At 33.2% G+C, this 13,263-nt stretch overlaps 1 protein-coding gene across 1 annotated transcript; it reads right to left on the reverse strand.

Annotated features, from left to right (window-relative positions):
- On the reverse strand, positions 229–8,055 carry LOC18594587 (serine/arginine-rich splicing factor SR45). Its single transcript, XM_018125171.1, has 12 exons — positions 7,613–8,055; positions 6,602–6,670; positions 5,882–5,970; positions 5,291–5,337; positions 5,114–5,194; positions 4,856–5,021; positions 4,525–4,759; positions 4,381–4,443; positions 1,539–1,655; positions 982–1,048; positions 855–892; positions 229–510 (listed from the first exon to the last, which is right to left on the reverse strand). Exons 1-12 carry the CDS (start codon positions 7,879–7,881, stop codon positions 447–449), a joined length of 1,305 nt encoding a protein of 434 aa, XP_017980660.1. The 5' UTR covers positions 7,882–8,055; the 3' UTR covers positions 229–446.

The following is a 13,263-nucleotide window of genomic DNA, read 5'->3' on the forward strand; positions in this document are numbered from 1 at the left end:
GTACATGGATCTGTTATCTATTTACATTTTTCATACAATTTATAAATAACGCAGAATATTAAATTCCTTTACTTATTTCAGAATTTAAAAAAAGAAAAATATTACTTTACTGAAGTCCTCTTCATTTTCCAGTATCACAACTTCCACAAGGGCCAATTCAATTGATTTCCATTTAAATTTAATCTGTTTATCAGCAAAAGTTTAATCACTGAATGCCAATGGAACCACTAGTGTGAAAAAGACCGATATTAAGAGATAAGTCATAAAATTGTTCAGACAAGATAAATTTAATACGGCAGAACAGATGGCCGCCCAAATACAAGTATTGTTAGGAGCCACTAAGTAGAAAGTAGATCACGACCGAAACTAAAGTATTTTCGAGCAAGTCAATACAACTCTGATATTACATCATCATTCACAACCAATACAACTGGGGGAACCAAGATCTACGGCTTACGAGGGGGTGAACTACTACTGCTGCTATTGCTGCTGCTTCTTCCTCTCAATGGCCTGCACATAAAAAAACCAGAGTGTTATCAGCAACAAGTCCCATCTGTTTTCCTGACTACTACTTAATGTGTTCTGTGTTCATCAAAACTTCCCAAATCTTTACTCATCGGATTAAACTCAAAGTCACAACTTGTTTCTTCATGGCTAGCACCCCAACAACATCATTCTTGGTTAGCATTCTTAAATCAATGTTTATATACAGACACACATGCACACGTGCTAGCAAAGCCTACTTTCCATGCATAAACAGCATAACAAATAAATGAACCAATAAAATTAAAATTTTCATTAAAAGTACAAATTATTTACCAAAACAGATGAATAAAATAAAATAAACAAATTACCTTCTAGGACTGCGACTCCTTGAGATCCTCCTTGCTACCTGTCATAATTGACAAAAAACACATATGCCAGATATTAAATAACTAGTAAATAAGGTTCTCCCCTGAAACAAAAACAATAAATGCTAACCTTCCGGGGACTGGGTGATCTGGAATAGGATGATGACCTCCCACGTCTCACTGCAGGCCCTCGGCCTCTGTTTTAAAGATAACATACAAAAGTAAGATCCCAAGATGTGGAAACATGAGATTACAAACAATACTGAATTTCGTTATTCATTAACAGGTACTCTTCGTCATCTACTAAGTTCTAGCTTAATAATTAAAGAAAAAAAAAAGACGGGCCCAAAAAGTGGGAGAATATTACTACTATTACAAACACTTCTGACCCCAAATGTATCATATTTTTTGTAAATTCTCATAGTCCAATCAACATCAATGGATTGGGGCATGGAAGGCAGTCAAAGGCACCAGCAAAAGCTCAAATTCACTCATTCAATGTGGTCAATCAAATTACTAGTAATTTCAGCACATACAAATAAATTTAATAAAATTCTTTCTTCATTGTCACTTTTCTTGAGGATATTTGACATATTGGCAGGAAAAATGGAAAGAGATAATGAAATTGAAGACAGAATATTTAAAGCAACTGCACCATAAGAAAGGGTTACAGTACTAAGGTATTACCTCCGAGGTGAGATTGACCTTGAACGAGAACGAGCAGGTCTACGAATTGGAGAACGACTCCGTCTACGGCTGAAAGGAGACCTTCTTGGAGGACTACGGGCTCGTCTAAGAGGTGAACTGTAATAAAACATAATAGTATAAGACCCAGATTACATGAAAAAGTTATGCACTAATCATTAGAAAATCTACAAATTAAGTTATTTCAGTCTTAACAAGGCATTACTACAATTCATGATGCAGACATCTTTCAGAAAATACCAATTATGGGATGCCAATTCAATTACTTGCAGCCTAAGTTAATATCAGTATCCGGTATCCAATTCATCACATTCTCTTCCTACCTTCACAGAATAGTGGAATTCAGTCTCACTTCCAGGACAATTAGTCCGTGGTTTGATTCAGTGAGATTTCTTGTTCAGGATTCATAAGAGTTTTGGTAATATAGAATTCCCATGTCTTTTGCAGGCCCAGAGGAAAAAAAAACACTTTCAACGTTCCCTTATTATTGCAAAATGTGATCAACATCATTTCTGCCCATATGTACCACAAAATCTGAAGAAGGGTATTGGTTGGTACAACAGAAAAGTGGGAGGATGGAAAGGGAATAATTTTATTTGTTCTTGATAAGAAAGAAAATGTGAGGGATGAGGGTTTTCTCCCCAGGCTCACAAAACCCAATCTGTCCAAATTGGACAGACGAGGAGATGGAAAACAAGGCCAATTTGGATATTCTAAATTTGATAGTAAAACAAGTAAAAAGTTCTTAATTTTGAGGGCAAAACACTAAGGGTAAGGAAAACTATAGATTTTAGTTATAATTTAATAAGGGGCATGACAGTAAAATCATTTAATTTTTACTTTCTTTTCACTCATTCTTCTATTCGACCAATCAAAGGAAAGAAATGTCATTTTTCTTTCCTTCCATTTTTCTCTATCGTTCCTACCAAGCACACCTAGAGAAAAAAACATTTTTATCCTTTCACTTTCTTCCTCCCTAAAATTTCCTCTTATCATCATTCCATTCATCCTAGGACAGAAAAATTGAGAATTAGGAACAAATAGAAGTGGAAAAATGAAAACAGTTTTTCTTTCCATTGATTTGCTTGGATGAAAGATTATTTCTTTTATCCATTGCATGGTGGAATTGAAATTGAGAGGAAAGAAAACAAAGACAAAGTGATTTATCATCATACCCCTTATAAATATTTATCAAAAGCAATAATATTTCCTTAAGATGAATAGATGATGTGTGCTTTACTCCCAAAACTAAAAACTTCTTTTTCTTTAGAGCAATTTTATGGTATTCTTTGGTTTATTATTTTTGGTGAGGTATTTTTTATTTTTTAAGAAAAAAATAAATAAATGATAAATTTTCTGTTTTTCGAAGAAAAATTAATGATGTAAATATGATAGATTTGTAAGAAAAAGTTTCTAGCAAATCATCTATAAAACAACAGCCTATTGGCTTCTAATTTTGAGATAATGTTCATATATTTAAACTGATGCATTTTACTTTCCAAAAGCAGGTGAAAGCCAAGTCGGAGAAAAAAAGAAAGGGATTAAAGGTTTCTCCCAGAGAGAGAGAGAGAGAGACTGCTCTTATGTAACAGGCAGAATTAGTAAATTCACTACTCATTCAAATTGGCCTTCTTTTCTGTCTCCTCATGGCCCAATTTGGACAGATATAATTTTGTGAGACTAGACAGATCATACATCTCATTTTTTTTCTCTCACTTCTTTCTACTGCCAAGCACACCCAAAATCCATTTTCATTTTCCTTGATACTTTTCTGTTGTACCAAGCAAAGCCTAGCATGACCAGCCAGGGAATTCATTATAGTTGTAAAGCCTACCAACTGAAACTACTAAAACTTCTAACAGACAGGATAAGAGGAAGGAGAGGAAAGAAAATAAAAGAAGAGAAAATGTGATACACACCTTGAATAACAATACACAGTAAAGTTTTTCTTTACACTCTTTTGGTACTTATGCAGTTTTCTTATGCTATGATCCATGCTATAAACATGAAAATCTCATAAAGTTTCTTATGAAAAGCTTTATGTATGGAATCAAGAAAGAATCAAATGAAAAGTAGTATGTAAGTACAAATATTGTAATTTCACCTTTGGCTGTGGACACAAAATTTGCTCAAGTAAATATATGGCATGTACTTCTAAACATGGAAATTTTCTTCTACAAATAACTAACTTGGCAGGATTAAACAATTTTATTTGATAAGAAGATATATTTTACCTGGATGATACATTATATTCTATTACTACTGCACAACTATTGACCGCAAACCTTATGAATGATTATTATCTCCTTTTCACTATCGACTAGCTTAAAGATGGAAAAATGATCAGATTATAAACGTGAACCAGGCCGATGCAAACAACCAAGAGATCAAGAAAATTCAAGTCTAAAATCAAGAATTAAGAATTATCATATTTATATAACATGTATTTTACAGCCCATTTTGCCCTTGGTTAACCTAGATTTTAGCCTCCAAAATCATTCTATCACTTTCTACATCACATCATGGCACTGAGAAAATGTGCAATGTTATATTGAACTATATGTCTGAGCTCATCCACACTCATACCAACAAAAGATCAACATCTAAGAGTCACTTATTAAAGCTAACAACATGAATAAGACATACCAATACTACCTAACTAACAATTCTGAGTTTGTCTTTGATGAATTATAGTACTCTTGATTCTTCAGATTCAATAAGATCTTATGCATTTATTCATTTGTTCACACATTGTGACCAGTTCACTTATACCTTAGGGCAATAAAATTTAAGCCACACAAAAATAGCTAAAATGTATTATTACCGGCGCCTTAGAGGAGGAGAACGTCTTCGGATTGGACTACCACGCATCCTACGAGGAGAGGCCCTGTGAAGATTAAAAAGGTTAAATTGTTTCAAAACCAGTTCAATAATTAAACAAGATATTAGCCTATTACAACTACCATACCTTGCTGGAGATCTAAGCCGCCTTGGTGGAGACGATGGAGAACGACCTCTGGCAGGAGAGGCAGGTCGGCGCCTGGGAGGTGTTTCACCACGCCGATAAGGAGATTCTACACGACGACGAACCGGAGAAACTACTCGCCGACGAGGAGACTCTGCTGGTCGTCTAGGGGATGCACCTCTTCGACCCACAGGTGATCTCCTTCGTGGGGAGGGCAGGGGTTTCCGTTGAGGAGAAGCTGATATCAAACAGTTAACAAGTTGAATAACATATAAATAACTAAATATACACGTATAACATAATTTAAACAGAAATTTTATTATGTTAAACATACATTCCCGTAGTCGTTTTGGCCCATCCCTCTCAATATCAGCACTGGCATTATCAGATTTTTGAGCATCTCTTTTAGGAGCGGAACCAATTGGCTTTGGTGGTGGAGAAACTTTTGGTCGTGGAGGAAGTGTAAACTTCGCTCTTACAACATTGCCATCAATCTGGGCCTGCATTAAAGCAGAAACTAACATCATTCTCGCAAAGCACTAATATCTAAATACTGCTAATAATTTTACTCTAGCATATTAACAAAACCTACACCATCCATGTACAGTAGAGCTTTTTCAGCATCTGCTCTGGTCTTGAATTCAACATAGCCATATCCTCTTGGAAGATTAAGCTGTTAACATGAAAAATGTCAAGATGAAGATGATGATAATAAGAATAACAACAATAAAAAACTTTCAACACCAAAATATGACTGATATGAGCTTACAACACGGTCCATTGCTAGATCCACATTTACAACTTCACCAAAATTACCTACAAGGTGGGAAGATGAAGACAATTATGACAGAATTGAAGTGTTAAGGTTGAATGGATTAAAAACATAAAGGAAACAAATACTCGTCCATACAAAACCATGTGCATTCCAGAAATAGCAAACTACTATCCAAATTATATACAATTCTATAATCTTATTGAACATATAAATATAATTCTCAAAACTTCTTCTAGAAAAAAGAACAAAAGTATTGTATGTAATTTTATAATACAATTGCAACATGATTAAGTGACCATATTCTTAGGGGCTAAAAAAAAAGAGATTACAGGAAATATTAGAACAAGATCTACAAGCAAGTCAAGAAAAATATTACAGTGTCCTCATACATTGACAAGGTTCTTTAGATTAATTAAGAGTTCATTAATAATAGTCAGTATCATGTCACAAAGTATTCAAAATGCCAATCTCTCAATAGAAGTCTTATACACCATAAGTTCTTAAGTGCCTCAGCTTTCAAGAAGTATTAACAATTCTCCAGTCAAGCATTTGTAATACTCAAAGGTAAAAAGGTAAAGCTCGTACTGAATATTTCTCTTAGATGGCCTTCATTGACATTCCTGCTCAGTGAGTCAACATAAAGAACTAGAGACTCGCGGATGGGAGAAGTCTTCCTGAAATCAGTGCCAAGAACAACATAAATAGTTGAGCATAAACTTCAATCCTTTTCAATTACTGTATTCTTTTCTTTTTTTCTTTTTTTTTCTGGTTTTTTTCCTAATCTCGAAACATGATCGTACTATTAAACTCCTTCCCATATTATCAAGTTAAGCATAATGCACATTCGCATATATTGCATATAAGACATCCAACCAAGTCAAAGTTTCTCTGGCAGTATCTGCTCATGATGGAAGAAAACAGGAAGAAAGGAAAAATTCCCCATCCACAAAACTAGAGACAGGAGAAAAAAGAGAAATACCATCTTTGTTTCCTAAGAAACTAACCACAATTTCAATAGCGGCTATCTTGTGAAAAGAATAGCTAAAACAAAAACTACTACTTAAAAGAATTATTTGATTCTCTCTAATATTGGAAACCCAGACCCACTAACTTAAAACAGATTAAAAACAAGTTTCTTTTTCAACAAATTCTGTATTTTCTAAATCATGTATTAAAAAGCTTTGAAAAATCCACTCCCTAGTTGCTAACAACAGAGACCATATGCATTACATATAGAACAAAGTAAAGCCTCTGCAGAAATTTAAATTGACAATAATGGTAAATCTGAACTGAACATAAATTTACCTTGGAGCAGGAGATATTTTTTTAGATTGTGGTGGAGGGGAACGACCTCGCTTAGACGCATCAGGCGGACTATGGCAGGGAATGAAAAGCAAAATCAGATAGAAATAATAAACATTCAAAAGGATAATAACCACATGCAACAGAAAATATACCAATGTACCAATGTCAATAACGACGGTGGCATTCCCAGTTGCAGAGACATTTAAATCTAAGTTTTAATTCATTAAATTGACCTGCATTGCCAATTCTCAACTCATAATTTTGTGCTAACTCTTGTACGTCATACACATATATTAGATTCCAACTCAATTAGCGGCTGAGAAAATCTTAGAACTTACACTTTCTACTCTTCCTTGACAGAAAGATAAAGGAACCATATCTCAATGAAGTCATATCGTGGCATAAGGTGAGTTGGATGAACTTGAATCCAAATGAACTAAGTTTCCAAGTACTTATTATTAGGCAGATCATTTTCGGCAATCAAGTGCAGCATTCATGCATAATCATCTTAAAAGCAACAGTACTCTACTAGTAGCAACAATGAAGTACTAACTTCAACAATATTATCACAGGAAGGAAATATTAGCATCCCTAAGATTCCCAATAAGGTTCCATTTGGTTCTTCCTTTACTACTTACTTTTTGCTCTTTGCTCTTTCTCCCTAAGAATTTGCAAAAAGAAAAAATAACCAAAGGCAAATGATATAAAGCAAAACGATAACTGACTAATAATAAACAACTAACTAAAATGTAACACCATTTCTAACCTAATTTTTCCATATAAAAGTAATATCACTGCCTTTTATTCTCCAAAATTATTATGTTCTTTTGCATTTAAACTGGCAAAACTAACAACCCACCAGTACCTGATCAAATTAGACTTAAATTCTTTCGTTTCGTTTTCACTATTAACAATTATTCCTTTTCACTATAATTTCAAACCTCAAATTAATTACAGCTTATAAGTAAATTCTAGAGTATCGAAAATCTGAAGAGAGAAAAAAGAAGTGACCTTCGACGCTGAGGAGGGCTGCGACTTCGAGAGCTAACGCTGCGAGAAGGAGAGGAAGATGAGAGGGATCTGGAGCGGGAGTTGGAGCGAGAACGAGAGCTAGACGGGGAAGCAGATCTGGACCGGGACACAGATCGAGAGCGGGAGCTAGACTTGGAGTCTGAGCCGGAGTACGAGCGGGACCGGGAACGAGATCTCGACCGAGAACGGGAAGAGGAGCCGGAGCCGGAGATGGAGGGTGAGCGACGGCCTCTCGTCGGCTTCGCCATTGGGGGAATGCAAAGATAGGACCCGTCGGAACCCTAGATAAACCCTAGGGGGAGGGAGAGTGAATTCGGTAGTGTTTTTGTTGGAGGGAGGACGCGATTTATCTGTACCGAAAAAAGATGTTTACAGAAATCTTTTTTTTTTTTTCCGAATTAATTACTTTTGGGTTCTTGCAGTTTTCCTATTAACCGAAAAATATCAAATTTATTTCCCCAACTTTATTCCAACATTCAATTGTGCCCTTAACCATTTTAATTTTTCTTTAATATATAAAATTCACGAGGCCATTTCAAAAAAATTCATGAGATTTTAATAATTAACTCTTTCTATCCTTAAAAAATCTTTATCCTATTTATAGTTACCTCGATAATTTAACTCAATATTTTATTTTTGAAAATCTTGAATTTTAATCTTAAAATAGAAGATGTAAGATTCATAAGATAAAGAGATGATTATTTTCTCTCGTATAATCTAAAAATACATGTATATACCAATAATTTTTTTTATCTTCTTTTTATATAAATGTTATGTGTCATGTGGTTAAATGAGAAAATCGAGCATTTTTTTTTATTTCATTGTACAAAATGAATCTCAAGTTTTAAAAATTAATTCTAAAGATGTTAATCAAATTATTCTGAATTGAATTTATATTTAATTATTATTTTATGTTTTCAATCCAAGCTACAAGTCTTTCAAGGGTGCTATGAGGTTTTTATAGGATCAATTTAAATTTGAATTAACATTTTTAAGTTTTGGGTTTTTCACATGTTAAGCATACATGTATTTATAAAAATAATTTTAAGTGTGAATAAACAAATTAACTTTAGATTAAGAGTATTTTGATAATTTTATTAGGGAAAATCAACATCCTAACCCCTTATAGAGATAAAAGTTATCTATTAATTGAAAAAAACAATCCACATATTTTATTTGAGGAAAAAGAATTCATAAGATATCATGTAGAAAAAATTAAAACCATAAAAGGTATAAATGAAGTTTACCTTACAATTTATATATATATAATAATATTAATATTTTTAAGATATACTTAAAAATACTTCCATTTTAAATCAAATCGAAATAAATTGATATCATCAAGATAAGTCATTTTTTATTAGATTTAATGCTCAACTAAACTTCTAAACTATTTAAGAAAATTTAAATAATTCCTAATTCATTTATTGTGTTCAATCAAGTCCTTATATTTTTATTTTTGTCAAATAAGTCTTTATGGCTAATAATTGATTAATTTTCATTAGTCAAAATGTCACTTGTCATTTTATATCCATATGACATTGATATGGTGTTAATGTAAAAAATAAAAAATGTCACATAACCATATTATCATAACAAATTACCATACCAAATCATCATTAATTATGATATGTTAACATATCAAATCATCATTAATTATAATATGTTAGCATGCTACATCAATGTCACACAATATAAAATAACAAATAACATTTTAACTAAGTTAATCATTAATCATAAGGACTTATTTTACTCAAAATAAAAAAACAATAACTTATTTAGCTGAAAATAAAAATACAAGGGTTTGATTGAATGTAATAAAAATATAAAAGCTTATTTGAATTTTCTTAAATAATTTCAAAGGTTTTTTTTTAATATTATACCTTTTTATTATAATTTAATAGTCAAATTATATAATTAGTTCTTATACTCTATCAAAGTGGTGGATTTAGTCCACCTACAATAATTTGTAGAACTTAAATCCTTATACTTTCCAAAATTGACAATATCAGTTCAACATGTTAAAAATTTTCTATTATCTATGTTGAGATAGTGTTTGACTGTATTGACATGAAATTTTCTTACTGATGTAACATTGAATTTGATGACATGGCAATAATGATGTGGCATGTCACTAATGATGCAATAGTAATACAGATAATTTCATCTCTTTTCATCTATAATGGTAGTGCAAGAACAAAGATCTACCTCAATGGCTTCTATTGCCACCACGATTAAGGACTCTTCACCTCCAGATGGAGTTTTTCTAAAGGACAAAGTTAAATCAAATTTGAGCCATTGGGTTTTCAGATTCAACGAATCCCTTTAAAAGACAAATAAGTTTAAGCCATTAGGTTTTCAAATTCAACAAATTCCTTTAGAAATAGATTGCAACATCATAGAAGTGAATCCATCAACAATAAAATCCAAGTTTCATTAGGAAAATGGCATCAATGTTGGTCTTAGTGTAAAGCATTAGTTTATTCCAAGCTTCATTAAATGATCTCCCTTGCATAAAAACTTCTCAGATAAGGGTGTTTCTAAGTATCTTGCTTCATTAAGGAATGGGTGTGACAAAGATTTTTGTGTTTCATTGCATTTGGGTGATAATGAAGCAAAGCGGGGGAGGTTAGAGGCTTCAACCAACACAAAAGATCCCAAATGAAACTATTTAGTAGCTTCAGCTAGAAATCATTGATCGGCCTTTGTAGTTGGTATTGCAGCTTTAATCAAGTGAGTGAATGCTATAAATTTTTATTTGTTAACTTTGTCAACTTTACTAGGTCAAGTTAACCTCAGTATATTATATAGTGTAGAATCTTTTTCTTGCTTGTGAAAGTTTTATGTTTATTTTTATTTTCTTTTTTTAAAGACTTGAAATTAGAAGGCTTTCAGATAAATATATATATTTTAAATATTCTAATATTAGTAATCAAATGATCCCTACCTTACACACACACACACACTAAAGAGTTTGAATACTCTATATGATGATTTTATTAATAAGGCATGCAGTGTTTAAGTACAAGTTGAGATGGTAATATAAAGGAAAGAAATATTTACAATAAATTGCAACCTGAAGTAAAGGCATTAATTATGCCGTAAACTAAGGAATTATGAGTTAATTATAGCAATTAGTCAATGATCATAGTCTATAGTTAAAGAAATAAGATCCCAAGTCAAATCTCTTTCATTACTCCCCTTCAAGTTGGAGCATGTAAATTTGTAATACCCAACTTGGCCAACAGATCATAGAATCGATTTCGTCCGAGAGCTATGGTGAAAATGTTCGCCAACTGAAAATGTGTTAAAACTGACTTGGGAACAAGGATCTTTTACTGAATGTGCTGTTTGACAAAGTGACAATCTATTTCGATATGCTTGGTGCATTCATGAAAAATTAGATTTGCTGTAATATGAATTACAGCCTGATTATCAAAAAATAGTGAAACTGGTGTTGGATGAGAAATGCACAAATCAACTAATAACCTTAGAAGCCATACAATGTAACTTGTTGTAGTAGCCATGGCTCTATATTCTGCTTCTGCGGATGATCGAGAAACTACTGACTGTTTCTTGGATCAACATGACATGGGTGATGAGGCAAGAACAATGATATACCTAGTAGTTGATTTTCGTGTTGTTGGATAGCCTGTCTAGTCTATATCACAATAAGGTCAAGGTGTTAATTGGTTATGACTAGGCAATAATAAATCTTGACCTGGTGCTCCTTTCAGGTATCGTAGTACATGTAAGGCTGCATCAAAATGTGTCTAACATAGACAGTGTAGGAATTGACTTAATACATGGACAACAAAACTGATATTAGGTTGGATAATGTTACGGTATAACAATTTGCCTATCAATCTCCTATATTGCCTTGGATCCGAACAAAGTGGGCTTGCATCAGGATTTAACTTGATCTGTCGGTCCAGGGTGATGTCGCGGGTTTGCACTTAATATGTCAAGCACATATTTTCATTGATTTAAGACAATACCAAATGGTGATCATGCTACCTCAATTCCCAAAAAATATTTCACTTTACCTAAATCTTTAATGCGAAATTCACTATCCAAATGAGTTTTTAGTTGACAGATTTTAAATGCGTCATTCCTTGTTACTATGATGTCATCAACATATATTAACACTGCAACAAATGATTCTTTGACAAAACTTGTAAACAGAGAATGATCGGCATGAGATTATGTGAAGCCAATGGCTAGTAAGGAATTAGTAAACTTTTGATACCAATTTCGCGACGCTTAACGAAGTCCATAGAGATATTTCTTGAGGCGACATATTGGTTGCTCCCTCTTTCTAACAAAACCTAGAGGTGTTTTCATGTAAACTTTCTTCTTCCAAACCCCCATGTAAAATGCACTACTGATGTCCAACTAGTGCAACTCCCAATGGTGTACGGAAACAATTGGCAGAAGACAACAAACAATGACTAATTTTGCAACCAGGGCGAAAGTCTCATGAAAGTCTACCCCTTCGATCTGAGTATAGCCTTTAGCCACTAATCGTGATTTATAATGCTCCACTAATCCATTTGGGTTGTATTTAATTTTGTACACCCATTTGGAATCTATGGCTCATTTTCCTAAAGGCAGAGATGTAAGAATCCAAGTGTTATTTACCTCTAATGTCAATATTTCCTTCTCCATAGCATCACACCGGTTTTGTAATTTGACTTCTTCAAAAAATGATTTAGGCTCATCGACAGTAGAGATGGCCACTAGAAACACACTGTGAGCTCTAGAAAATTTAGAGTAAGAGATATTATGTGATAGAGGATATACCATTGAGTTGGCTAAATGAGGTGTTGGGTGTGAAATAGGAGCAAGTGAAGTAGGCAAAGTATAATTGTAATCGAAAAAAGTTTTCGAAACTTGTCGTTGTCACTTAACAGGGAGTGCATTGTGCTGTTCTTCACTCCATTCTTGTCTCAATTAAAAGAGGACATTCTGTAAGTTGGTTGTCTTCTTATTGGGCTATAGATGTTGACTTTTCTTGTGCAGATGTGATATCAAAACTTTGTATGTCACGACCTGGAACTCCCCATCGAGCCCGTGACAACTGCCGTCAAGCCTTGACAAACATTCTTCACCCCGAATGTCGATCAAAACCTTGTAAGGCTCTCGTATCAACTTTCGCACTTCCCTAGTGAGCAATAGTTATCAAATAATCAAAATACGAAGGATTACAAATCATTTCCAAATCATAACATAACATATTGTTTTTTTTTTTTGCTCACAAGGGCATTTTCGTCATTTTTGTCGAAAACCTCGAAACTTGCTAAAAATATAGTAGGTAAGCCGAAAATAATATTTAATGATTTAAAAAAAAATTAAGTATCTAAAACGTTCATTTGAAGTGAAAATTTGACCATTTGAATATAATAAAAATATTCAATAAAATAAACTATTTTTTTTGTAAAATAATTTTCATAAAACTATCGGTACATAATTCTTATAGCGTAAAAGATAATTATATTCATATATACTATAAAGCAAATAACCAAAGCATAAAATTTCTTTTACAGTGACACGTGGGCCCATATCTATCCAAAAATCATCGGAAGCTGGAAACCTACAGCTTTTACCGATTCGAGTCCAAATGAAGGTCC

Source organism: Theobroma cacao, chromosome 7 (genome assembly GCF_000208745.1).
Source record: "Theobroma cacao cultivar B97-61/B2 chromosome 7, Criollo_cocoa_genome_V2, whole genome shotgun sequence".
NCBI lineage: Eukaryota > Viridiplantae > Streptophyta > Magnoliopsida > Malvales > Malvaceae > Theobroma > Theobroma cacao.